Genomic DNA, 26,584 nt, shown 5'->3' with positions numbered 1-26,584 from the left:
CAGCCGGTTGTATCTACAGAGGAGATCTCTCTCTCGTCAACCCTTCTGTCTTCACAGTTGTCGGTCTGTCTTGAGGTTTAACTCATGTGGGTGGAGCTGTGTAAATGTTTTGAATCATTTCTTTGCTTGGATGGCTTTTTGGCTCAGGTTGTCAGATTTTGTCAGATTGTCCAGAGTCAGGCGGGTTTATCGCACAACAACATCTCCGATGCTGCTGACAGATACTAGAGGCTTCCCTTAACAAACGAAGCATCGTGTCAAACAACGTTACAGAAAATGAGCTAAAGCAGCCTATAACGGGCAACCAACTTAAGAAACATGTATCTGTATCACTATTATCCCCACTTGTTTTATACACAGGGATGTTCTAGATTTAATGTAGGAAATAAATGACTTTGAGATCCAGGAGCCGTTCCCATCAGAATTAGCAGGACAATTAGACCAACAATTATTGCACTCAAACCCATAAACACTATCATTATGAACATGACAGTAAATGGCACTTCCATTTAAATAGTGTTGTGGCATGCTCCATGACGACTGCCTAGGAACTGGCCTCTAGAAACAACTCCACAACCAGCATACAAGGAAGCAAAACCACACCCCTGCGACGTACACATGGGCGTCTGCCAATAATAACGCTCGGTGGTGCCAAAATAAAAACCACTCATCGCCGGTCCACCTTGCATTCAGTCAGGGCTAAGTCTGAACCACCCCAGAGGCTGAGTCCACTAGACATTCCTTTCACTTCAAGTGCTCCCATCAAATCATTCCAGGTACTGGTTTGTGGTAAAGGTGCTTTATATTGCTCTTTGGTGTACATTGTGTCTATGTTATGAAAAGGAACACAAATGGGACACAAATACACAGACTATGTCTACCACAGGTGGCTGGTGGCATCTTAAGGGGTGGCAGGTAGCCTAGTGGTTAGAGTGTTGGGCCAATAACCAAAAGGTTGCTAGATCAAATCCCAGAGTTGACAAGGTAAAAATATTTTGTTCTGCTCCCGAACAAGGCAGTTAACTCACCATTCCTAGGCCATCATTGTAAATAAGAATTTGTTCTTAACTGACTTGCCTAGTGAATAAATCCATTCCAGCCATTGTTATGAGCTGTCCTCCCCTCAGCAGCCTCCTGTTATGTATGTTTATACCACAGGAGGTTCATGACACCTTAATTGGGGAGGACATGCTTGTGGCAATAGCTGGAGTGGAATCAGTGGAATGGTATCAAATGCCATTCCATTTACCCCTCAGCAGCCTCCACTGGTTTATACCTGATATAACCATCTGACACACAAATAAAGTGGATGTCTCTTGTAAAGGTATTTTCCCCTGACAAAACACACACACAAACACTACTGAGAGACAAAGCAGTCCATACCATGGCTTACACCCTTGGGTTTCCAATCCAATTTGAGGCCAAGGAGGAAGTCAATAGTTTCCTTTAGATAAGTTGTTGTTGCACACTGGTTACTAAATGTTTTCCTATCGACCCACAGTGCTTCAAAGCACCCATGGTAAAAGGCTTCTACTTCTCTCTCTCATATCTAATGTAATTATCTCCATGGACTGGCCAGCTAATGTTTCATGGACAATAGTCTCTCTCTCCATAATGGCTCCTCTGAAGGAGTGGCACAGCTGACACAGATGGGCACAAACTAAGTAAACATACTAATATCCTGCTACTACAGTGAAACTACTACAGAGACATTTAAGTAGAAAATAGAAACATATTTGTTCAACTAGTGGTTGTTTTGTAAACAAGCTATTGAAAATTGAAAGTCTGATTAAGTGACCATGGTCACATTTCATTTAAAAGCCCAGTTGAACATTCTTTGGGATGTAATTTGATCTGGCATTTTAATCACTGGTGAGATGATTTTTAGTTTTTTTAGGGCCTCACAAATAACTCTAAATGTAAAAACAATGTAATAGCACCTCATCCTTGATGAATAAAAGGCTCCGAAAATAATTCTGATAAGACATGCATTTAACTGGACTGTGTTGTACAGTATGTGGCCTGCCTGTCGGCTGATATTGGCTCTGCAACATCGATTTCACTTTTTCTTTTCTGAGACCTTGGAGTGCAATGCTCAATGTGCTACCTTAAAAAATCTGCAAGTTCTACTTTTGGGTATTGTGCCCTTTTACACCATTTTACCACTGTTGGTAAAACATAAACCTCCTTGCCTATTTCTATTGCCAATGTTATTTAATTGTTATTGTCTTCCTCTGGTAATTTCATATGAATTGGGATGATGTTCTTTGAACGTTATTAATAAACAGCTGAAAAAAAGAATGAAAGAGCTATGTTTACCAATCTAAGAAATTGCCATCACACTGCACACTGCCCTATCCCATATGTACAAAAGGAATACCTATGTAAGAATGCTGTTCATTGACTACAGCTCAACATTCAACACCATAGTACCATCCAATCTCATCATCAAGCTGGAGGCCCTGGGTCTCAACCCCACCCTGTGCAATTGGGTCCTGGACTTTCTAATGGGCTGCCCCCAGGTGGTGAAGGTAGGAAACAACTTCTCCACTTTGCTGACCCTCAACACTGGGGCCCCACAAGGGTGCGTGCTCAGCCCCCTCCTGTACTCCCTGTTCACCCATGACTGCGTGGCCATGCACGCCTCCAACTCAATCATCAAGTTTGCAGATGACACAACAGTAATGGGCTTGATTACCAACAACGACGAGACAGCCTACAGGGAGGAGGCGAGGGCACTTGGAGTGTGGTGTCAGGAAAACAACCTCTCACTCAACGTCAACAAAACAAAAGAGATGATCGTGGACATGGAACAGAAAATAAATAAACCCCCCTATCCACATCGAAGGGACAGCAGTGGAGAAGGTGGAAAGTTTTAAGTTCTTTGGTGTACACATCACAGACAAACTGAAATGGCCCACCCACACAGAAAGTGTGGTGAAGACGGTGCAAAAGCATCTCTTCAACCTCAGGAGGCTGAAGAAATGTGTCTTGTCACCCAAAACCCTGACAAACTTTTACAGATGCACAATTGAGAGCATCCTATTGGGCTGTATCACAGCCTGGTACGGCAACTGCACCGCCTTGTGCGGGTGCGGTCTGCACAATACATCACCAGGGGCAAACTACCTGCCCTCCATGACACCTACAGCACCCGATGTCACAGGAAGGCCAAAGCATTCATCCGAGCTGTTCACACCGCTACCATCCAGAAGATGAGGTCAGTACAGGTGCATCAAAGCTGGGACCGAGAGACTGAAAAACAGCTTCTATCTCAAGGCCATCAGACTGCTAAACAGCAATCACTAACTCAGAGAGGCTGCTGCCTACATTGAGACCCAACCACTGGCCACTTTAATAAATGGATCACTAGTCACTTTATACAATGCCACCCTAAATAATGCCACTTTAATAATGTTTACATATCTTACATTACTCATATCAAATGTATATACTGTATTTTATATATCTATTGCACCTTGCCTGTGCTGTTCGGCCATCGCTCATCCATATACTTACATGTACATATTCTCATTCACCCCTTTTGATTTGTGTGTATTAGGTAGTTGTTGGGGATTGTTAGATTACTTGTTAGATATTACTGCACTGTTGACAAATACAATTTTATTTGGTTTGAAATAAAATACCTATTTTCTCAAATGTTTTGACTTAGTTTGACCAGTCATAATAAAATCCCTTGAAAAAAACTGGAAGCCATCCTGATAGAACTCACAATGAATAAAATCGACATTATGCTGGTCTCATTGCTCTTATTTATGATAATAAATGATAACACTCTAACTCTGTCAAGGAATGTACAACCTCCTCCTTTTCCTTTCATCTGCTGATGATGACGTTATACTGCAGATCCTGAGGTGACGTTGTTTTGTCTCGCGAGCTTATGGAAAACAATCCAGACGCTCTCTCAGGCCCCCCTTCCCACGCCCAGTGCGCTGTGGGATAGTGGCACTATAAAGTATATCCTCTCTCGGAGAAAGATAAGAAGCCCGAGACAGGAGGGGATGAAGATGGCGGACGCCAAGCAAAAAAGGAACGAACAGTTGAAACGGTGGTTAGGGTCGGAGACAGACATCGAGCCTCCTATTCTGAAAAAGAAGAAGACGAAGGTGAAGTTCGACGATGGCGCCGTGTTTTTGGCTGCCTGCTCAAGCGGCGATACCGAGGAGGTGCTCCGAATGATTGACCGGGGTGCTGACATCAACTACGCCAATGTAGACGGTCTGACTGCCCTCCACCAGGTTTGTCTTTTACAGCTATAAGCCTAGACACTTCCCATACAAGAGCACGACAACCGTATGTCTTGCCAAAGATAGTAGCTAACGTTACCTCCTGCCACAGCAATGGAGAATGGAGTAATTCCTACTGTAGCTCAGTATGTTTACCTAGCACGCCCGTCTTTTTAGACGAGACAGGGCCATTTCATTTGTTGGGCTGTGTTGATTGAATTGGATCAGAAGCAAAGGGGTGGATAAACTCATAAAATAACTGATTGGTAGCTATCTTGTTTGAGCTAGCTGGGTATGTTTAAATGCATTCGTAGCTTAACAACCCATATAACATTAGCTAACTATTTGGTCTTCGTTTATCAGCAACTGATTCAAACATCCAATAGTCAGGAAGAATGACGTTGGCTTGCTTGCTAACATTTAACCAGCCACTTGGGTGGTGCAGTTAGCATAACTAATTAACGTCAGCCAGTTACAGGCACAGCCCAGATCTGCAAACCATTATTGGAACTGATCTGCCGCCCTGCTTTGGCTAACCTGTGTAAGCTATGAAAGATAGCTTAACTCCGTATTGTTGTTTAACAGATACTCAATTATTAGTCTTTGGCGAGGTTAAAACTGCAACCAATTCTGTTATTGGAGTCAATAGGAAGGACAGAAAAGTAACACTTTTTTTGTTTGTTGATAACTAGCTTGCTACAAGTTGGCTAGCTGGCTAACTAACGTTAGCTAACCTGTGGAAAGAACGTTTAGCTAGCTAGTGCAGTGGCACTGTTCGTTACCAAGCATAAGCTTGACTGCAGTCGGTCGGCAGTAAAACTCCATTCAAATTCAATTCAGATGTCAGCTTGGATCACGTCGAAGCTGTAACATGCAACAATATTTTACAATATGTTTAGCTACCGTAGCTATGCCGCAGTCTCTAGACTAAAGGGCAGGACGACTGTACTTTAACTAGCTACAGTCATGACACATTTATATTTTCAAAAAATATTATGTAACTAACTAGTCTAACTAAATTATCATACAACAGCCCACTAACGTGTTACTAGCTAACGTTAGCATCAATAACCAGGTCTTTTGACATTGTTGCTACTCTTATTATTTTAATAATACTATTGTAGAAAATTGATAACGTTACAATTTGTACCCACATTTTGTAATTGCAATTTGAGACTCACTTGTATTCAAAGCATTTTTTTCCTATGTGTGATATATTACACTACAGATTACATTACATGTATCACAATGCATTTGGCCTAGTTTCTGTTGCTGCTATGATAAGGCGAGCACAGCCTAGTTATTGTGATATATGGAGGCTATAGATCTGTGTAATTGTATTGTAAGCTCTCTGCATGGATTGGCAATCATCAACTTGTGCTGTTTCAAAGTAGTTAGGAAAGTCTACTTTTAAAATAGCCTAGCTAACTAACATTCTTAGCTTAACACTAAGTAAATGCTCAGAATTAGAGTCATATGCTCATTTTATAACGATTGTTACACTTTGGAATTGGCTATTGGCTCTAAATTAGGCTAGCTAGCATATATCCTGCAGATGTGTTTGGATTGCAATGTTGCATTACTGACATGGATTTTGCTGCACAGTAAACTGTTCTGCAGTCGGATAACAGCTGACACATTCTCTTTGAGAGATGTGAGGTTTACATGTCAATATCTGTCACTTTTAGTTGTGTGAAAGAAGCCAATCCTAGGTTTTTGGGCTGTTAATGTTATTAGTCAACACTTTAGCCTACGTTATGGCAGGTGGAGCACCAGCCTGTTACCCTGAATACTGACAACCAAAACAGAGTTCCCGTGGAAGCCAGAACTCCTCTAAGTCAGGGGAAAGTGTTTTTAAAACAGATACTGCACATTAACATTTTAAGTCATGCCATTGTTTTGTGTCATTGTAGCATGTTAATTGTTCATCAAAGGTTTTCACACAGGCGTAAATGCAAAATTGAAAAAATGTAGGCCTGCCTGTCTCCCCAAATGCATTTTAGTAATGTCAGAATGAATCATGGTTTATTGAAGTCTTGCATACTCAGTGTCTTGAACCTTACATCTCCAATGATCTCATCACCCAGATGTCCTGTTTGCTAAGTGATGCATCACCCGCTCTTTCTCATAAGTGGTGTGATGTGTGCACCTTTTTATAAACTGTTATTGCCGGGCAAGGCTATATCCCCCAAGGCTGATCTCAGGGTGTGGAAGGGGTGCCATATCTCTAGAATAGATGCTGCTGTATCACTAGTTGATTTGGTGGATGGGTGGGGGGGGAAGGGGATTCACACATGACTTTATCGGACATTTAGATAGTCCCTGATTAGTAGTACATGTCTGTTAATTAGGGCTAGGCGATATGGCCAAAATATTATATCACTGTATTTGAATAAAAATGGACATTATTTGAAGGTGTATTATGTTTTTTAATAATACAAGTTCTAAATTTGCTTTGAGTAGTGACCTACACATACATACTTTCTAAGTGATTTCAATGGGTCTTTCAATGTTTTATAACTGTTCAATTCAACTTCAACCCCAAAAATGTCATTTTCATAAATTTCTGCATTTAAGATCATTTCCACACTGCCACGTAGGGCTGCACGATATGGGCAAGCAATCTGAATGTTATTTTTAACCAAATGTTGCAGTTTGACTTGCGATTTAGAGCAAAACACTTGGGTTAATGGTTGGAATCATGGAAATATAATGTCTATTCTAATTATATAGTTAGAATATAATAGTGGTCACTATTATATTGACATGACAATTAATTAAAATGCCAGGGAGGAGTTATTGTGACAGGGTAGGAACTAAAGTGTTGATGTGTGTTTCCTAAGGGACCCTATAATCTTTGGCTACATTTAATGATTTCTCTTAGCTCTTTCATGCAGCTAAAATATTCTTGCTTAGCATATTCCTCTTTAATTTAGAAAACTGTTGCACAAACAACATGCTGATTTAGTTCTACACCATCAATGGTATTCTCAGGCTGTATAGGTAATTACACTTGCTCTTACTAAGTACATTTATTAGACCTACACCTAAAATGGCGCCGACCGAGATGGCCGCCTCGCTTCGCGTTCCTTGGAAAATATGCAGTATTTTGTTTTTTTATGTGTTATTTCTTACATCGGTACCCCAGGTAATCTTAGGTTTCATTACATACAGTCGGGAGGAACTACTGAATATACGATTAACGTCAACTCACCATCGTTATAACCAGGAATATGACTTTCCCGAAACGGATACAGTGTTTTGCCTTCCACCCAATACAATGGATCTGATCCCAGCCGGGGACCCTATGCGACGCCGTAAAAGGGGCAAACGTAGCGGTCTCTTGGTCAGGCTTCGGAGACGGGCACATCGCGCTCCACTCCCTAGCATACTACTCGCCAATGTCCAGTCTCTTGACAATAAGGTTGATGAAATCCGAGCACGGGTAGCATTCCAGAGAGACATCAGGGATTGCAACGTGCTCTGCTTCACGGAAACATGGCTAACTCGAGACGCTAACGGAGTCGGTGCAGCCAGCTGGTTTCTTCATGCATCGCGCCGACAGAAACAAACATCTTTCTGGTAAGAAGAGGGGCGGGGGGGTATGCCTTATGATTAACGAGACATGGTGTGATCATCATAACAACACACAGGAACTCAAGTCATTCTGTTCACCTGATCTAGAACTCCTCACAATCAAATGTCGACCGCATTATCTACCAAGGGAATTCTCTTCGATCATAATCACAGCCGTATATATTCCCCCCCCAAGCAGACACATCGATGGCCCTGAACAAACTTTATCTGACTCTTTGTTAACTGGAAACCACACACCCTGAGGCTGCATTCATCGTAGCTGGGGATTTTAACAAGGCTAATCTAAAAACAAAACTCCCTAAATTCTATCAGCACATCGATTGTGCTACCAGGGCTGGAAATACCCTAGATCATTGTTATACTAATTTCCGCGACGCATATAAGGCCCTCCCCCGCCCCCCTTTCGGAAAAGCTGACCACGACTCCATTTTGTTGATTCCAGCCTACAAACAGAAACTAAAACAACAAGCTCCCGCGCTCAGGTCTGTTCAACGCTGGTCCGACCAATCTGATTCCACGCTTCAAGACTGCTTCGATCACGCGGATTGGAATATGTTCCGCATTGCATCCAACAACAATATTGACGAATATGCTGATTCGGTGAGCGAGTTCATTAGGAAGTGCATTGACGATGTCGTACCCACAGCAACGATTAAAACATTCCCAAACCAGAAACCGTGGATTGACGGCAGCATTCGCGTGAAACTGAAAGCGCGAACCACTGCTTTTAACCAGGGCAAGGTGACCGGAAGCATGACCGAATACAAACAGTGTAGCTATTCTCTCCGCAAGGAAATCAAACAGGCTAAGTCCCAGTACAGAGACAAAATCGAGTCGCAATTCAACAGCTCAGACACAAGAGGTATGTGGCAGGGTCTACAGTCAATCACGGATTACAAAAAGAAAACCCACCCCGTCGCGGACCAGGATGTCTTGCTCCCAGACAGGCTAAACAACTTTTTTGCCCGCTTTGAGGACAATACAGTGCCACTGACACGGCCCCCTACCAAAACCTGCGGGCTCTCCTTCACTGCAGCCGAGGTGAGTAAAACATTTAAACGTGTTAACCCTCGCAAGGCTGCAGGCCCAGACGGCATTCCCAGCCGCGTCCTCAGAGCATGCGCAGACCAGCTGGCTGGTGTGTTTACGGACATATTCAATCAATCCTTATCCCAGTCTGCTGTTCCCACATGCTTCAAGAGGGCCACCATTGTTCCTGTTCCCAAGAAAGCTAAGGTAACTGAGCTAAACGACTACCGCCCCGTAGCACTCACTTCCGTCATCATGAAGTGCTTTGAGAGACTAGTCAAGGACCATATCACCTCCACCCTACCGGACACCCTAGACCCACTCCAATTTGCTTACCGACCCAATAGGTCCACAGACGACGCAACCACACTGCACACTGCCCTAACCCATCTGGACAAGAGGAATACCCATGTGAGAATGCTGTTCATCGATTACAGCTCAGCATTTAACACCATAGTACCCTCCAAACTCGTCATCAAGCTCGAGACCCTGGGTCTCGACCCCGCCCTGTGCAATTGGGTCCTGGACTTCCTGACGGGCCGCCCCCAGGTGGTGAGGGTAGGTAACATCTCCACCCCGCTGATCCTCAACACTGGGGCCCCACAAGGGTGCGTTCTGAGCCCTCTCCTGTACTCCCTGTTCACCCACGACTGCGTGGCCATGCACGCCTCCAACTCAATCATCAAGTTTGCGGATGACACTACAGTGGTAGGCTTGATTACCAACAACGACGAGACGGCCTACAGGGAGGAGGTGAGGGCCCTCGGAGTGTGGTGTCAGGAAAATAACCTCACACTCAACGTCAACAAAACAAAGGAGATGATTGTGGACTTCAGGAAACAGCAGAGGGAGCACCCCCCTATCCACATCGACGGGTCAGTAGTGGAGAAGGTGGAAAGTTTTAAGTTCCTCGGTGTACACATCACGGACAAACTGAATTGGTCCACCCACACAGACAGCGTCGTGAAGAAGGCGCAGCAGCGCCTCTTCAACCTCAGGAGGCTGAAGAAATTCGGCTTGTCACCAAAAGCACTCACAAACTTCTACAGATGCACAATCGAGAGCATCCTGTCGGGCTGTATCACCGCCTGGTACGGCAACTGCTCCGCCCACAACCGTAAGGCTCTCCAGAGGGTAGTGAGGTCTGCAGAACGCATCACCGGGGCAAACTACCTGCCCTCCAGGACACCTACACCACCCGATGTCACAGGAAGGCCATAAAGATCATCAAGGACAACAACCACCCAAGCCACTGCCTGTTCACCCCGCTATCATCCAGAAGGCGAGGTCAGTACAGGTGCATCAAAGCAGGGACCGAGAGACTGAAAAACAGCTTCTATCTCAAGGCCATCAGACTGTTAAACAGCCACCACTAACATTTAGCGGCCGCTGCCAACATACTGACTCAACTCCAGCCACTTTAAAAATGGGAATTGATGGAAATTATGTAAAAATGTACCACTAGCCACTTTAAACAATGCCACTTAATGTTTACATACCCTACATTACCCATCTCATATGTATATACTGTACTCTATATCATCTACTGCATCTTGCCATCTTCATGTAATACATGTACCACTAGCCACTTTAAACTATGCCACTTTGTTTGCATACCCTACAGTACTCATCTCATATGTATATACCGTACTCTATACCATCTACTGCATCTTGCCTATGCCGTTCTGTACCACCACTCATTCATATATCTTTATGTACATATTCTTTATCCCTTTACACTTGTGTGTGTATAAGGTAGTAGTTGTGGAATTGTTAGATTACTTGTTGGTTATTACTGCATTGTCGGAACTAGAAGCACAAGCATTTCGCTACACTCGCATTAACATCTGCTAACCATGTGTATGTGACTAATAAAATTTGATTTGATTAGCTAGCGATTAGCATTAGCGGCTAACAAGATTTAGGAACAACTTGCTAAGAAAAGACAAACTAGCTGTTTGCAGATGTAAGAATTACAAGCTAATAGTGTAATTATAGAATTCTAGTAGATTTGTATTAAAAAGCAAAGTGACAACTGCATCGTTGTCATCAACATTGTTGCATATGCTGCATTGACCACGCAGACTGAACACAAGTGTCTCGTGGTGGAGGAACAACAAATGTGCTCTTTGAGTGACAGGAGCCGGGGCTAGGTCTGTGTGGAATGCGGCATAGAGGGATGACTCAAGTAGCAATGTAAACTATAAAAATGGACGTTACTCTGCATATCACATTTAACAAAACAAACATTCAAATACATTTTAGAAGGCAAAGTAAAAACCCAAACTGGCCCGTGCATCAATACTGATATATTGCAAAAAACAGTATACCGCCCAGCCCTACTCTTAATCAGCCTTTCTTTAGGGTGACTGAGTTGGTCTTCCTTTCAACTGGAATTAGTCAGCCCCCCGCACTCCACTCTTGGGACAAGCAGAGTGAGGAAAGCATTTGCGACGCAGTGTTTGAGACCTAACCATGTCTTGAGAGACTTGGAGCAGCTTTGTTTGTGTTCCAGCATGTGATCCTTGGCTTCAGGATCTTGGAAAAGATTTGAAGGCGATATAGGGATTGGCGTTTAGCGTGCTAATCCTAGGATTTCAGGAAGGTCAGGCTGATGTTGGTTTGCGATTTGGTTTAGGGATGTGCACTGTTATTTGAATATCTGAACGGACGTTGGTAGAATACTGAGAATACTTTTGAGTATACATTTTAGGGCCCAATAAATGTATAGGCCTATTTTAACGCCATTTTTTTTTTCTAAATGTAAAATATCTACGATACATGCAAGAATATACCATGACATTTAAAATTATACTTTTAATAAAAACAAACCTTTGATTGTAGTTTATATGACGTTCTCCCCATAAAAAAAGACTAGCATTCAGGTGTTTGTTGGCCAATCACTGCGGTTCAATGGATAGTGGGTTCACTATTGCAATGCAAGATATAATATAAGGAATATAATTATGTGATCAAAAGTTAGCGAAATGAGTAGGTTACTACGAGCAACCAACAGGTAGGCAGTTGGGGGGGGGGGGGGGGGGGGCAAAATGTGGCCTCATTTAGCGTAGCTAGCTATGGTTGGCTAGCTTAGCTTCTCTAGGCTACTCCAGTCAAGATGGGCACTGTTATATGGGATGATAAATAACATTGTGGCTTTTACAATCTAGGTAGTCTTGGCTGTAGACGAGTAGTGTCACTCTCTGCCTCAGTCTGCTCATTCCCATCTCACTGGCACCTCCACAGCTCCCTCGTGCAGCAGTGCTCAAGTTAAAAAAACGTAACAAAATGCATGTATTTCAGATATCCGGATATCCGACATCTAATTTGATTGGACACATGTGCAGAATACAACTTTCCCAACAACGCAGAGTTTAAAAAAAGTAGAAACATATTTTCTGTTAAAAATATCTTGATACTATTTGAATAGTGACATTTTATTTAACCCCCATCTGTGGCTCAGTCTGGGTTGCCTCTGTTTGTTTTGGTTGCCACGTTAATTGTCCCTGATTGCTTTGCTAATCATGATCCACATTAGGAATCTCTGCCTTCAAGGAGTAGGGCCAATTGGCTTAGAGAATCAGTTGTCAGAATGAATGGTTAATGACTCTCCCGAAGTGGGATGGACTCCCCTCCTATTAGCAGAAGTCCAGTAGTGGTAATGCACCCAAGTCCTGGTCTTGAATGGAGCTAAACCAAACACTCTGTCAATACGCCACTACCCGTCCCCCATTCATTGTAAACAAGCCTCATATTTCCAATGGTCCCTAACAAGTCTTCCATGAAAACGTCTTTATTGGGTGTATAGGATTAGTAGTAATCTGCCTGTTGTTTGACTAGCCTTTTTTATTAATAGTCAATCATGGTGCCACTATTCACCACTACTGTAATAATTGGCTTAGTTGTGAGACTACTGTGGCTTTAAAATGACTCTAATGCTGCTACTACGCAGGTACCTGAGTGACCACTGACCAGCCAGGCAGTGTAGGCTAATTGACATGGTAGAGTGACAAGTCTCCTTTCAGTTGCAGCTGTAGAGCTGTTATTTTATCTGCAACAATTGTTTATGGGGGTTGTCGGGTGCTGATGACATCAGCGGCCATTGACATGCCCTGAACCATGTCCCTTCCTGTTGACAAGGCAGTGACCTCTAACTTTGATTTTAACAATGCTTTACAAGGAGGGTCACTCACTCCTCCTTGGGTGCAGTGACTGCACTGCACTCCCGCCACTTCTGAGTGCCAGGTTATAAATACCACCTGCACCAGTTCTTCTCAGTATAGATTGGTTTGTGGAGATGATTCTAAGTTTGGGTATGAGTCACTGCCACACATACACTGGACCGCTTAGCTTTGTACTGGAGGCCTGGCATGCATTTGGAGTTTGTGGGCAGTCTAGCTTGAAAGGGTTTGTCTGTGTGAAACAGAGATCACCTACTAGTCACTGAACAATGGCCTCTGATGTTCACCTTTTGTTGTGAATGACCACCACTGTTCTTAACTATGGACCTGGAGGACTAGGCCTATTTGGTTGATTTAAACATTGTTCATCTGAATCGGGTGTGTTAAGGCTTCCGCATACTACCAGTTCGGAATCGTTGTGATAATATGTGCACAAACATTTTGTGATGTTTTGGACTTCAGTGAGTTTTTTTGGGGGCTGGTTGGGCACTTAAATTCTAATATATATATATATATTTTTTTTTCTGGAGGCAAGTTGAAGCCGACGATGACGCCCCTTTGTCTGATTGGTCAACAGTAGGGATTCTTCAATAAAAGATTACTTATTTTTTTAATGCACATTTTCTCCACCCATGAAATACTGAATCAAACATCTTAGATGTAAAACTGCGTGACTAAGACCTTGGCAAAAATGTCAAATTTTACATTGTCATAAAATTATCTTAGATTAATTCTGAATATTTGGCTATGGTGTCTTAATGGACAAATGGTATTATTGCCACTTTTTCCAGGTTTTCAAGCATAAGTCTTTAAGGGAGTATGTGAGCACACTCTTTCGACTACCCGAGTTTGACGAGGCACCAGCCGAACTGAAGCGTGCTGATGTCTTTACTGCTGGGGCACAAGCCCTCACACCCTGCAGCCCTCTAGGACTACTGAGTAAATTTGTAACCTGGAATTGTAACGCTTTCCACACAGTTGCTACCCAGAGGTGAGGGGTGGAGAGGAGGTACAGGGAGTTGTGAATGAGGGGGCAGGACTGGAGAAAGATGTTTGTAGATATGCACTGGATGGGTAGCATTCCGGCCCTGTCGTCCTGGCCCGTGAATTCCTCGCATGACAGTTGGTGGAAACCATGGCAAAGGCAGAGCAGGCATTCCTCAGCTGTCACGCCCCCCACACAGTCCTACCCTCCTCTTTCTGCCCTGCCTGCCAGCCTATCCCCAGGCGATGCCAGGACCCAGCTGACTGCTGCATACTGTGCCCTATCAAGGCAGGGCCTACACAGGGGAAACAACAGCTGTATTCACCCATATTTGGCCTTTCTCTTGTGTCATCTACATTGTATTTCTTTGGTAATGCACTTAGTGTATGTAGTCTAGCTGGTACAGTTATTGTCAAAGGATTACATTTTTACTGGCTCATCAAAATAGCTTTTTGTAAGTTGTGGTTTTGACGTCACGGTGATGGTTTTACGACATCATTGGGATAGGCTCGATAAAATGCCAACTGGTCACTTTTTTACCTTTAACAGTTTACATTCCACGACCTCACTATCGGTTTGTGAACTCTTAACAATGTAACCATGGCAACATCTCATGCCAAGCTACTAGCGGCTTGGCGGCCGATTTGCGTACATACAGAGTTACATAACCACTGACTGAGCAGAGTATCCAGCAGCAGTTCAGAGTCACATGGACTGCATGAATCTTGAAGTGGAACCTATGCAGACAGCAGTGCATGGGGCCCTCACTGCAGTTCCATCCAAAACAGCACCAGTTACATTAACACATTACATAATTGCTCCAGCCCCAACCCTGAGATTCTCAGCTGTGGCAGAGGCTCCCAGTCGGCCATTGAGAGCCGGTGGGGGGGGGCTGTCTCATGGCAGGAAGCATGATTAGACTTTCAGTAGAGGTGTTGAGATGTTTTTACTGCTTGAATTGAATCTCTTGATTTAAATTTGGAAAGTGTACTTGTTGACTTGATATTTTGAAGGTCTGGCCTTGTAAAGTGTTGTCTTCACACAGATCCTATTGCTAAAATATTATGTTCTGGAACATTTCTTCCACCAGTCATGCGGCACTCTTTTGTTCTTAAGGCTGTAAACTCACTTACCCTGGTGGGAAGTGGAGAGCGTTTTGGTTTACCACGGATCACCTGATCTGAAGTGAGAATTGTGTGTCAGGACCTGAAAGCGCTGCCCAATTAGGGCTAGATTTAAGTTGATTTGGGGTGAAACGAGCTGTGTGACTGTTGATGACGGGGGAGCACCGTGTTCCTCATTGCTAGGGACATTTGTCGTTGTTCACCTTGGAAGATAATGAAAGGAATGCCGAACCAGGCTGAATACTTTCAGTCTGTTTTTTTCTCTCCCCCATACCAAGGCCCAGAAGATAGACATCATTCTCTACCTTTTCCTGTAGATGTCACTCCGAGTCGGTTTTCTCATTGAAGGTGTCTATTCCTAGCCAAAGTTGGAGGTGGCCTGTTTGGCAGTGGACTGGGTATGCAGGTGCTGTGCGAACACAGCACATGGCACTGTTTGGTTTGTGGAGGAGGGGAGTCTTACAGTGGAATGCCCCACTTCCTCTGTTGAAACCATTCTGAGGAATGATCAGAAACCCCTGCCTCTGGTGTTGGGCCCTGTCAACAGAGGCTGTTTAGCTCTGCCAAAGGTCAGTGCCATTACAAATGGCAGCTCTGAATTAAATGTAATTGTAGCCATTGGTTTATGGTGAAGGGGCTACTGTACAGCAGCTAGATGACCTTATATTGACCGCGGTGATAATTCGTCACTGTTTGTCAAATTTTAAGACATTAAACAGTGGTCGTTTTTGGAGAACTTTGTAAAATCCATACTACTTTCGTGGTTGAGGTGAGTTTAGCTGTTACTATTTAAAGCTCTTGAAGTACTTCTGGTAGAAAGGCACTATAGAAATCTTTTATTATAAGAAAAATATTTCAACCACCCCTTTTTTTTTGTAGATTAAATTTAGGCTTTCTAATTGACCTGCCCAAAGGCAGCGATTCATGCATTTATAATACACAGAGCAGCTTGAGAATACATTAATGTCACTCAGTTATTTATAGTATGGAATGAAGACAATCTGAATTGTATTACTCTATGCGTTCAGTCGCCTGTCTTGTAGAAAGGTTAATGGCTAATACAGTGATGTTTTCATAACCGTATCAGTCGATTGCTTGTCAGTTGTTATGGACACTAGTGCATTAATAACATATTATAATTCAAGTGTTACGGGTCAACCAACCCAATGTTGATTCAACGTTGCCTCTGAATCATCAGCATAACCGTCACGGGCCTCTAGCTTGTGACAACTGTAATATTAGAAAAGCTCACAGAACTTGCACATTCTACCTGTTTATAATTGGTAGGTCTTGCTCTGTCAGGCGGGCCCCGTCTAAGTTTTCATTGAAGTGTTTCCACAAAACCTATAATCAAGTGCAGGAAGTCCTTGTGTCGTTGCGCTCGACTGCCTCTCAACATGTCAGGTAGTCTGCTGATCATGACACGTCTGCATGGCTTCCTTGCGCAATGTGTCACACATATTAGAAAGCAGACACCTTCCATGCCTGTTCAACTTCAGATTTTCTTGGAAAAACGACTGAATGTTACCTCAAATAAAACACATTTAAAATATAGGCATAAACATTCACATTTTCTTGATGTATTGATACACAATTTCTTGATGCTTTAATTTTGAAAGGGCTCGATTGGTAGGAACTGTCTGAAGTATTTGAGACTAGCGTTACCGCAGGTTGAAACTAGTTCACCTGGGGTTGAAGGTAGAATTCCTCAGCAGGGGTGTAAACTCGACCCTCTTTTGCCACATGTGCTCAGACAGACGTGACAGCCTGGCAGGCTGTGGAGACGGACTTGACCTGTCACACACTAGCAACCGATAGGCTAGGTGCTCTGTGGATGCCGGCCATGATCAAAACGAGACAATGAAGCTGGCGACTCGGCTATACATTTAAAGGCAAAGTCACAGTTGATTTGAAACCAGAAGCTGCCATTCATCCAAACCTGTGTACCACCCTCTCCTAAAAGTACATTTTGTGAGCTCTCTTTCCTACCCCTCTGCCCCACATCTCCGTCCACACTTGGGCCTTAGAGCTTAGAGCTGTTATTGAGCTGCTGTAAAAATTGTGGGATGACTTCAGCAGCGTGTCTTTATATTCACCCTGTGGCACAGTCTCCTCTGCTCTAGATTGGTATTTAAACTATCCCAGGGTTCTTTGCTTTCCAGCAGTCATATGCCTCACTGAGTGTGGGTTTATAAGATGTTTTTGAACTGAAAACACCTGGATGCTGAAGACTGTGAATTCCTATGTCTTATGCAGCGAGGAGGACAATTAAGCCCAGAGTCTGTTTTGTTGTTGTCCTGGGAGGAAGAAGTTACATTCTTTCCATTAGTCTCAAAATGGCCGTATCTTTCCAGCCAGTGAAATTTGTGCAGCAAAAACTGTACTTAAAGCATTAACACAGAATTCTACGCTTTTCATGCAAAAAAAAGAAAGCGTATGAAATATCTTGCTTCGTTTTGTAAACACCGATCTAAAATGCTGCTTATTGTAATTTCTGCATGGCATCAGACTAATGTAGTGTTTCTTGCTCTTCTCCACTCAAATGCTGTTAGATGAGAATTCACAATCAGCAGACAGCCCTCTGACTGATGTGTAGATACTTTTCTTGGCGTAGCCTACTTTTCTCTGGTGAAATGCACGATTAAATTCAAGCAAATTGTTAGGAAATGTAGCTGGCTACATTCTTTCTATAATAAACAGTATAAATATGATGGCTTTTGTTGTAAGCAATGTAAAACGCAGGTGAAATTGTTTAAAATCAGATTCTTTGATGGTCTGCATTTTGAAAATGCATATGTCTGAACGCGATCCCTGAGGTGAAGCCCTGATTACAGCCTAGGTGAAGGACCATAAGATGTAGGCCTAGACCACCCTAGAGTATGAGTGAACGGCCTACTAGACACGACAGGCTTCACACCCCTATGTGGCTTCAAAGTGGGCTACTTGCCTTGATTAATAGTCAACCAACCCAGTACGCAACAAACTCTTTTTAGCTATCTTTGTACATGCTAACCAGTCTGCCTCTTCCCCTTAGCCTGCGATGGATCTAGTTTTGTACTGAGCCACCACCAGCCTTGTGACTATATGCCAGTGAAACTGCTGCGTGCAGTTGTGCTGACAGGGGCTTTTAATTATAGTCTGTGGTGTGTGTGCTGTGCTACGTGCGTGTGTATTTGACTGCAGAGTAAAAGCAGTGAATAGAGCTGCGTGTCCGTGTGTTTGGCTTGTGAGTTTTGAAGGCTGCAGACATTGGACATCATTCAAAACCACTGATTTTATTTAGTATCTCCAGGTACAGTAATTTAGTGGTGCCATTAACACTGCTGAACAGACCAGAGTAGGAAACTATTCAGAACAGGAATATGCTAGAAGGTAAATGCACTTTTCTAAATCAGTGGACATTTTGGTTCAATGTCACCGTTTGCATATTTTTCACTGTTCATTTCCTAATATTGTAGACTTGACATTTTGTAGAGCGTGAATATTGTCTGGTCGTTAAGTCTAATTGAGCTCCTATCCCAGATGTTGATAGCCTGCCAAATTAATAATTAAATGAACCAAAAATAAGCAGACTGCCTTACTGTACATGTGCCTGTCTGGAGAAAGGAGGCTACAGTCTCGGAAGCACAACAAAGTCAATCTAGAAGTATAACCTTTTCAATCCAAATAAGTGAACTCTTTCTTTCACAAGCAATGAGCCGTTTAGAATACACTTACAAAATAGATAGAACTCTTGGTGTACCAGTAAGTTTGGTCCAATTTAGTCTCCTCAGACCACACTGGAGATTCATGTGAGCTTTCCAATGTAGTTGACATTTTCTGAGGCTCAGGGAGATTAGGTGTGCCTTTGGAAATCCCAACGCCCTAGTCTCCACCAGAGCTTTTCTCTGCTCAGGACTCCTCATGTGGATTTTCATTGGCTAATTATTAAAGGTGTTCTCTGCTGTCGTCTGTTTTGAGAGGGCAGGAGGACTGACAGGAATGTTTCTCTTCTTAAATGGGGGGGGAATAGGATGTAGTGGGGGATGGGGGTGTTGGAGAGATTTCAGGCAGAGGAACAGGAAGTATTTGTTTATTTTCCTCATTTCCTCGTCGAGGCTCCACAAGTGAGCACGGCTTCATCTACTAACTCCTATTGCCTGCTTTTATCACTATAACCACCCTCCTTACCCAGCATTCGACACCACAACCACCACCACAGACCATACACCCAGCTCCTCTCCTACTTGAAAGCCCAGTCTGCAATATATGCCCCTCTTACATTGGAGAGCCAAGATAACCCTCCTAATTGTGTAAACTGTTTCCTCATTGACTACTGTGTGGCTTAGCTCTTTAAGGAACCTCACACTGGTGTTACGGTGGCCGTGTCTGACCTCGTTGCCCCCAACTCATCCCCCCCCCCCCCCCCCACCCCTCTCCTTGGACCACTGACAGTAACAGCTCATGGAAACAAAGTTGTCTCTCAAGCAGGGCTATTGTTTTGGCTGCAGAGCATAAACCACAATGTATAGTTACAATCTCCCTGGACCTTTTTCCCCCCTCTGCTTCAATCCTGGCCTTTTTCCATGGGAATCCCAGAGCCATATATGGTCATCCTCAGCAGCAGTGGAGGCAGAGTTCTCTGTGCAGCCGGGTTACTGCTCCCAACAGGGCTCATCTAGTGGAAGAACCCAGCTGGCCGGCCCGCAGCGCTTTCCCCGCCAACCCTTCCCCTGGCCTCCTGCAGTAGCTTTGTGCTTTTTAAATCACACACACACATTCGCTCACTTGCTCCCTCTTTAATTTTCTCTCGCGAGCACACACACACACGGTAAGAAGGAATTCCTTTTGTGGAAGTGACTGCGTGCCTTTGAGCCGGTGACATAGCCCAGTAGGTGTGGCCAGAGCGTCACTCGAAGCACTGAGGAGTATTACTTATCTGGGAAGTAATCCACTGCTATGCTAGACTGTGGCTTGGCTGCAGATATGCTAGGTGGCTGCGGAAAGGAAGCAAGGTTGTGAGGGAGAGAAAGGGGCCAGTGTTTGTCTCCAGGAGAAGCTGCTTTGTCTCCATACTGTTGCTTTAGAAGGGAGTAAAAGGTATTTTCCAAAAAGATAACAAGGGCTCCACAGTGGAGCCCATCTCCTGTTATTACATTTAGTTGCTGACTCAAAAAGCCAGCGGTCATATTTGAGTTGTACACGTGATATTTTAAAGCCAGGCCCATGATGGATGTTTTGCTATTTCTGACAGCTACTCAAATGTTGCACTGCCTTCACCTCTCTCCTCTGAAATTAGATTACCAGTTTCGTTTTCTCAAAAGGCCTGTGAGGCTTGTCTGAAACATGAGAGAATGGTGATAGTTTCTACAGAAAAAAATACATTTTTTATGGTGTTGATATTGTGACGAATAATTCTGTCATTTGGGTTATGTCGTGTTTTCAAAGAGCTCAAAGTGCTTGGTGGCTGTGCTGGTGCTCTGATCCCACCTGGAGAGAGAGCGAGGCCTGAGTCAGTCGCTATGGGTTTAAACAGCTGCTCAGTCACCCCACTGTTCTCCACTCATGGCACTCAGTGTTTTGTTTGTCATCTGTTCTGAGCTGGTTCCTGTACTAAAACAGTTTCTAAAACCAGCACTGGATGTGCCAACACCCATACCTATGTTTCCTGATCAGGAGCCCACAATATAACCTACAGTTATGGCCTTGATATGATCCTGGTAACGTTACATTTGCGTTAGTCCTTTAGCAGATGCTCTTATCCATAGTGATTTACAGTAGTGAACCCACAACCCTATCGTTGCAAGTGCAATCAATCAAGTTTATTTTATATAGCCCTTCGTACATCAGCTAATATCTCGAAGTGCTGTACAGAAACCCAGCCTAAAACCCCAAACGGCTAGTAATGCAGGTGTAGAAGCATGGTGGCTAGGAAAAACTCCCTAGAAAGGCCAAAACCTAGGAAGAAACCTAGAGAGGAACCAGGCTATGAGGGGTGGCCAGTCCTCTTCTGGCTGTGCCGGCTGGAGATTATAACAGAACTATGCCAAGATGTTCATAATTGACAAGCATGGTCAAATAATAATCATGAATAATTTTCAGTTGGCTTTTCATAGCCGATCATTAAGAGTTGAAAAACAACAGGTCTGGGACAGGTGGCGGTTCCATAACCGCAGGCAGAACAGTTGAAACTGGAATAGCAGCAAGGCCAGGCGGACTGGGGACAGCAAGGAGTCACCACGCCCGGTAGTCCCGACGTATGGTCCTAGGGCTCAGGTCCAGGAATAAATCCTCTACTCTACCAACTGAGCAATGCTCTACCAACTGAGCCACACTGGTACAAGTCACGTTGTTGGGAAATACACAGGGTCCTAGCCATGGCTACTAGTGGTTGGAATGACCTGTTGGAGACGTGTCTGCTGGTGGGTTGATACCAGGGTTTCCGTTAGCTGGGAGTAGCCAGCCTTTGTCTGATTTATTTAAAATAACTTAAAGCTGATAAGTACAATTTTGCCGGCCAATTGTCTGTGAGTAGTCCCATTGCAAAAGAATAATTTTTAGCCTATTCATTGATGGAAATACCAGTCTGTAAAAATATTTTGACTGGTCATGCTTATCAGTCTATAGGTTAATTTGCATTATTTGGTGTAATTGTCACATGCATACAGAGCCTTTTGAGTGTAAAATCTGCCAGACAGCACAAGAGCTGCTGCTGCATCATCTTTTGGGCTTTCACGACAACTGGGAACTCTGAAAAAGTCAAATCATGTCAGTGATCTTCAGGTTGGAAAGTCGGAGCGCTTGAAAGAGGGCTGAGATTCCGAGTTGGATATACTTACAAAATTATTTTTCCTAGTCCCTGCTATTTTATTACCCCCCCCCCCCCCTGCTGAAGTCGGATTTCATAGCTCCCAGTTTTGAACGTGGCATCAAACTGCAACAGAAGGCAGGCGTCATCAGAATGTCACCCACCACTTTGCCGTGAGCTGGAGGCCGTATGCATTTTGAAAACTTGTACTAAATTGTTTTAAACCTGAATGTTTTAATACATATCACATTTTATTATAAGTCTTACTTTGCTTCAAAGTAACCTATTGTCCTCTTTCTAAATTTCTAACGGATATTTTCATCTGTCATGTGAAACCCGCTTGCATGTGCAGTGCCCTTGTGACAAGTGTTTCCCGCTAATTCCGTTATGGAACAAACATTCACGTGGAGCCTACTGAATTGTGTACATTGCTGCGCCTATAATGTAAAGAAATAAGTTTATCAACATTTAGAATCTAAACGTTCTGATCTGTTGCATCCGACTCGTTGCTTTAACTTGTTTTTATGTTCTGTTGTCTAGGCCTACTGGTTGTGTGAATTTGGGATCTACCGTTTTACAACTGTTCCAGAGTCTGTTTGCCATTGGAGAGCCCTGCCAGAGGAAGTGGTGGGAGGGGTCCTCAAGTGTCTTCTCCTTGATGTGGAGTGTTGCTAAAGTTAGCTTGGAGCGCTCTGCACGACCACCCCCCCCCCCCACTGTATCAGTAGGAAGTACAGTGCCTTTTAAAGTATGGAAAAAGCCCTCGGTCCTTTTTCTGTACTGTCAGTGGGAGATGGGGTTTGGAAGCGGTCGCAGGTTCTTCATGTTGTAGGAAAACATTTCATACTTGTGTGACTTCATTCTAATAGATAGGAGAACCTGTATACATGGGCTAGGATACTATTTTTGGAGAAATACTCTTGGTTGGAGCATAATGGTTAAACACATTTTAATCGGGTGGAAGTCTTTTAATGTTTGATTTGACAGTAAAAGAATATCTAAAATGCATTGTGGTCATATTGCATTATTTGTCAGAAGACTTTGCAGTGTCGGCCTCAAGTCTGGTTATATGGATGACAGACGCCATTAGCAAGAAGTTGTATTTTTTGAGGGGGAGGTTGTGGGTTTTTCCACAGAAATGGCCACAAGGATAGCCACCCTGAAGTTTCAGTTCTCTTAATGTAGGCTGTCACCATTATATTTGTTTCCATTTAAGCTAACCTAATTATGGTTCATGGTGACCTATGCTTTCAACCTGTCCAATAATATACTCTGCGATTCTGGAGATGAGCACTGGTACCTTTGCTGAGAGGTCTAGCAGCAGAGAACAGTGTTTCTGTCCCTTGACCATAAGCGGTCATGAGAGCAGTGGTGGGGTGAACAAAAACTCGGAACGTCCAAAAAGAGAAGGGACCCTTCTCTCCCCCTGTTCTCAAGATTAGCTGTTGATCTTGTACTTGCGAGGTCGGGTCTGTGCGCTGCCTCCGGGGGCTGTCTGAGCAACCCCAGTGTGCTTTAAATGAACAATTTTCTCTCTCTATTTATGTTTCTTACAAAGGCCCGACAAGACTGAACTCTCATCGTCTTCTGTTTTTAGTTGCCATGGCCCAGGCTCTCGTGGTGGTGGGGGGGGGGGAGTCATTGGTGCATTTTTTGTCGTGCTCTGAGAACAGCTTTGCCTATCTGCCCGCTAGCCAGGGCTCTTAATCCTCTATTTTAGCATTAGGCTGGTGCATATGGACACTGTATTCTTTCTGCTCTTAATGTTTCCATATTTATCCCTGCTGCTCAGGGTGGGTTCATTAAGTTAATCTATAGATAGTCCCCTGTAATCAGCCCCATATCGGTGCCCTAAATTGAAGAGAATGTGTGAGGCGCATAGGGCACTGCTTCACTTGCCTTGCAGTTGGAGAAAGTCTCGACTGCTGGGGGACAGTCAATCTTTGTAGCCTGAGCTTGTGAACACAGCCAGCATGGAGGCTACCTCCAAGCGTCTCTTCCAGCAGGCGAGGTTGGTTCTGTCATGTGTATCTTATAAACGTTCTACTGGTTAGTTCCCTCTTTACTTCCAACTGTCTTCTCCATTAAACAACGTTTGACAAGGCCAGGACAGATGCAGAGAATTTGCTTGCGGATATCATTTCCTGCAGTCAGCACATTGATAGCTAGCTAGCAGGGCCATGATGTGGAGGCATTTGGCTGTGCTAACATTGTGGTTTACTGCGTGAACCCAGTGGGTTTTTGTATGGGTCAGGTTTCACTGGGGTGTTTAGGCTCTGCTCTCAGACTACAAGAGACAGCCTCTATCTCTTTTGTGAAGTGTGCACTCATAGCCACAGTCACTTCCTGGCACATGCCGGCTGACGCTCCACTAATGGGAATGGGTAATCGAATGTACACACACCCAATAAACACGCACAGGTTTGATTTAGGAGTACTTTTCAGTGTTTGAAAAGAGCATCGGTTACAACAGTCCTGTGTTGTAGTCTTTAAAGTACCCTCCAGTGAAAATAAGATTCTAAGTGTTCTGTCACTTAGCAGCACTGAGATTGAGTGCAGACTAGTTACACCTGTGGTAAATTCCCACACAGTTTCTCTAATCACAAGCAGGACTGGTAAGAATTGATCCACTATTATAAATAATTCCAGTAGCCGCATTTGAATAAAACGTAAATGTAGAGATTCTTAAGAACGGTACAGAGCTGTGTCTTTCATAGAAATGTAAAAAACAATTTTGCAACTGGTAAGGATGATTACATCTCGATTTACTTGAACTTAATTAAACATAAATAAACAGACTGTTTTTCAGATGGAGAGGCAAGTACATTTTAAAGCTGCAATATGTAACCTTTGGACAAACTGACCAAATTCACATTGACAGATATATAACTCACATTTCTTTCTCATTTGAAAGCAAGTCTAAGAAGCAGTAGATCTGTTCTTTGTGCTATTTCTACGCTTCAAATAGCAGGAAATACAATATTTCTCTACACTAGCTTGTTTTGTCACAAACTGAAACTATTAAAATTATTAACCAGGAAATGGCGGCGCTATTTCTCCATAGTGCATCTCTAACTCTATAAAACAATGGGGGATCCTGTCATAATGTGCATCATTGATTCAATTACTACAGCTCTGTCAGTGTTCCCAGAAACCCTCTCTTCCTCCATTAGAGAAGGGCATTCCCAGAAAGGCCACGTTGCCTGCAGGCTAAGGCACCCACTATGGAGGTGCTTTACATATCACTCTCGCATATATAGACATTTCACCTGGGCCGGAGGGGACATGCAGTTTGCCAGGATGGGATGGCATTTTACCCGGCTCATACGGCTTTCGAGGCCTGGCCCTGACTTTGGACTTCTCATCTGCAGGGATGGCTGGGGAGAGGGAGGCATCCCTGGTTTCAGGGTTAGCGGTGATCCAGCCCTTATAGTTAGACTCATAATGTAAACCATTGTAAAAACAATTTGACACAACCCGGTGCGTTCATGAGTTTTAGTGACAAATGTCAAAATATATAAGGTCGTCAAAGCAAATCTGAGAAATTAATTTATTTGAATTCTGTAAGTGCAGATGGTTTGCTCAGTAGGAAATTAATATCCAACTAGTCAGTGACACCTGTTTTTGAGTTTGACAGCAACTATGTGAGCTAAAGACACTGTCGTGGGATTTCCTATGTAGAAGAACCCCTTACCTTCCAATGACTCATGTGTAGCTTGTGAGCGTCATGGAGCAGAACATGTTGCATGTGCGTGCTTGTTTGATATAGTTTGTAGCGCAAACCGTTCAGACTCTACAGACTTAAAAAGACCTGGCCCCAGGGCTTTTCGGGATCTGCTATTGTCTCAAACACCGTTAATCACACAGACTAATGGTTGGTGTCTTCAGATTCAGAATAAATAGATGAATCCGATGGTACAGCCCAGGAATATTTGAAAAGGGGTTTGAAGTCCAAAACGCACCGGCGTTAGTGGGACTCATTGGTTTAAGAACATGCTGGAAGGGAAATGGAGAAATAGCCCCTGCTGCTATACTCAGCTCCTGTCTTCATGTTATGTCTGTTAGCACAACCCTCTTCAGTATTACTATCAACGACATCGCTCTGTGTGGTTGAGGAACACTGGACTTGAACTGCGAGTCATGATGTTACATTTATTTTGCGAGTTTGAGACACAGCATTGCCCCCCCCCTCCCCCCCCCTCTCTCGTCTGTGTTATGCAGAAAAGGCCTGCTCTCTAGCTAGAACACTGGTCAAACAGTGTATGTTTCCTATGGAGTGCGAGTCAGTACATGTCTGCAGTGTTTCCCCTATATTCAATAAATTAAGTGTTACCCTTGACACTGCTGACAAAAGTTTCCCCCAGGATTGTCTGTCTGTGCAGAACAGGCCTGTTCGTCAGGCGTCAGTCGTGGTGTGAGGCGGGCTTTACTCACAATGTCTCCTGTTATTACCTACATTAATAGTCAGATTAGCTCCCTCTCTCCCCATAGTGTGTTTAGCATTCACATAAAGATGGCTTTGTCTGCCTTGTTCGGCTTTAACCACCGAAACACTGCTGAAATCCCCCGTCAGTAAAAAGTTGTTTCAACCCATTCCTGGTATTGCTCCCGTTGCATTTCTCAGCGGCTCCTAT

The 26,584-nt window shown here is 43.7% G+C and overlaps 1 protein-coding gene across 11 annotated transcripts in view; it reads left to right on the top strand.

The window, feature by feature from the left end:
- The first annotated feature begins 3,896 nt into the window (after positions 1-3,896).
- Positions 3,897-26,584, top strand: part of LOC129838802 (protein phosphatase 1 regulatory subunit 12A-like) — a 78,425-nt gene continuing 55,737 nt past the window's right edge. For 6 of the 11 annotated variants that reach the window (XM_055905995.1, XM_055905997.1, XM_055905996.1 and 3 more), the window contains exon 1: positions 3,898-4,259. In XM_055905995.1, the coding sequence (XP_055761970.1) occupies positions 4,023-4,259 (237 nt within the window). In that variant the 5' untranslated portion in view covers positions 3,898-4,022. Of the gene's footprint in view, positions 4,260-26,584 lie in introns of all 11 variants that reach the window. The other 5 variants (XM_055905989.1, XM_055905994.1, XM_055905988.1 and 2 more) reach the window with 1 other exon arrangement.

This window comes from Salvelinus fontinalis, chromosome 39, assembly GCF_029448725.1.
Source record: "Salvelinus fontinalis isolate EN_2023a chromosome 39, ASM2944872v1, whole genome shotgun sequence".
Classification (NCBI taxonomy): Eukaryota; Metazoa; Chordata; class Actinopteri; order Salmoniformes; family Salmonidae; genus Salvelinus; species Salvelinus fontinalis.
Note: the sequence above shows the minus strand (reverse complement) of the source record. Positions and strands in the feature narration are given on the sequence as shown.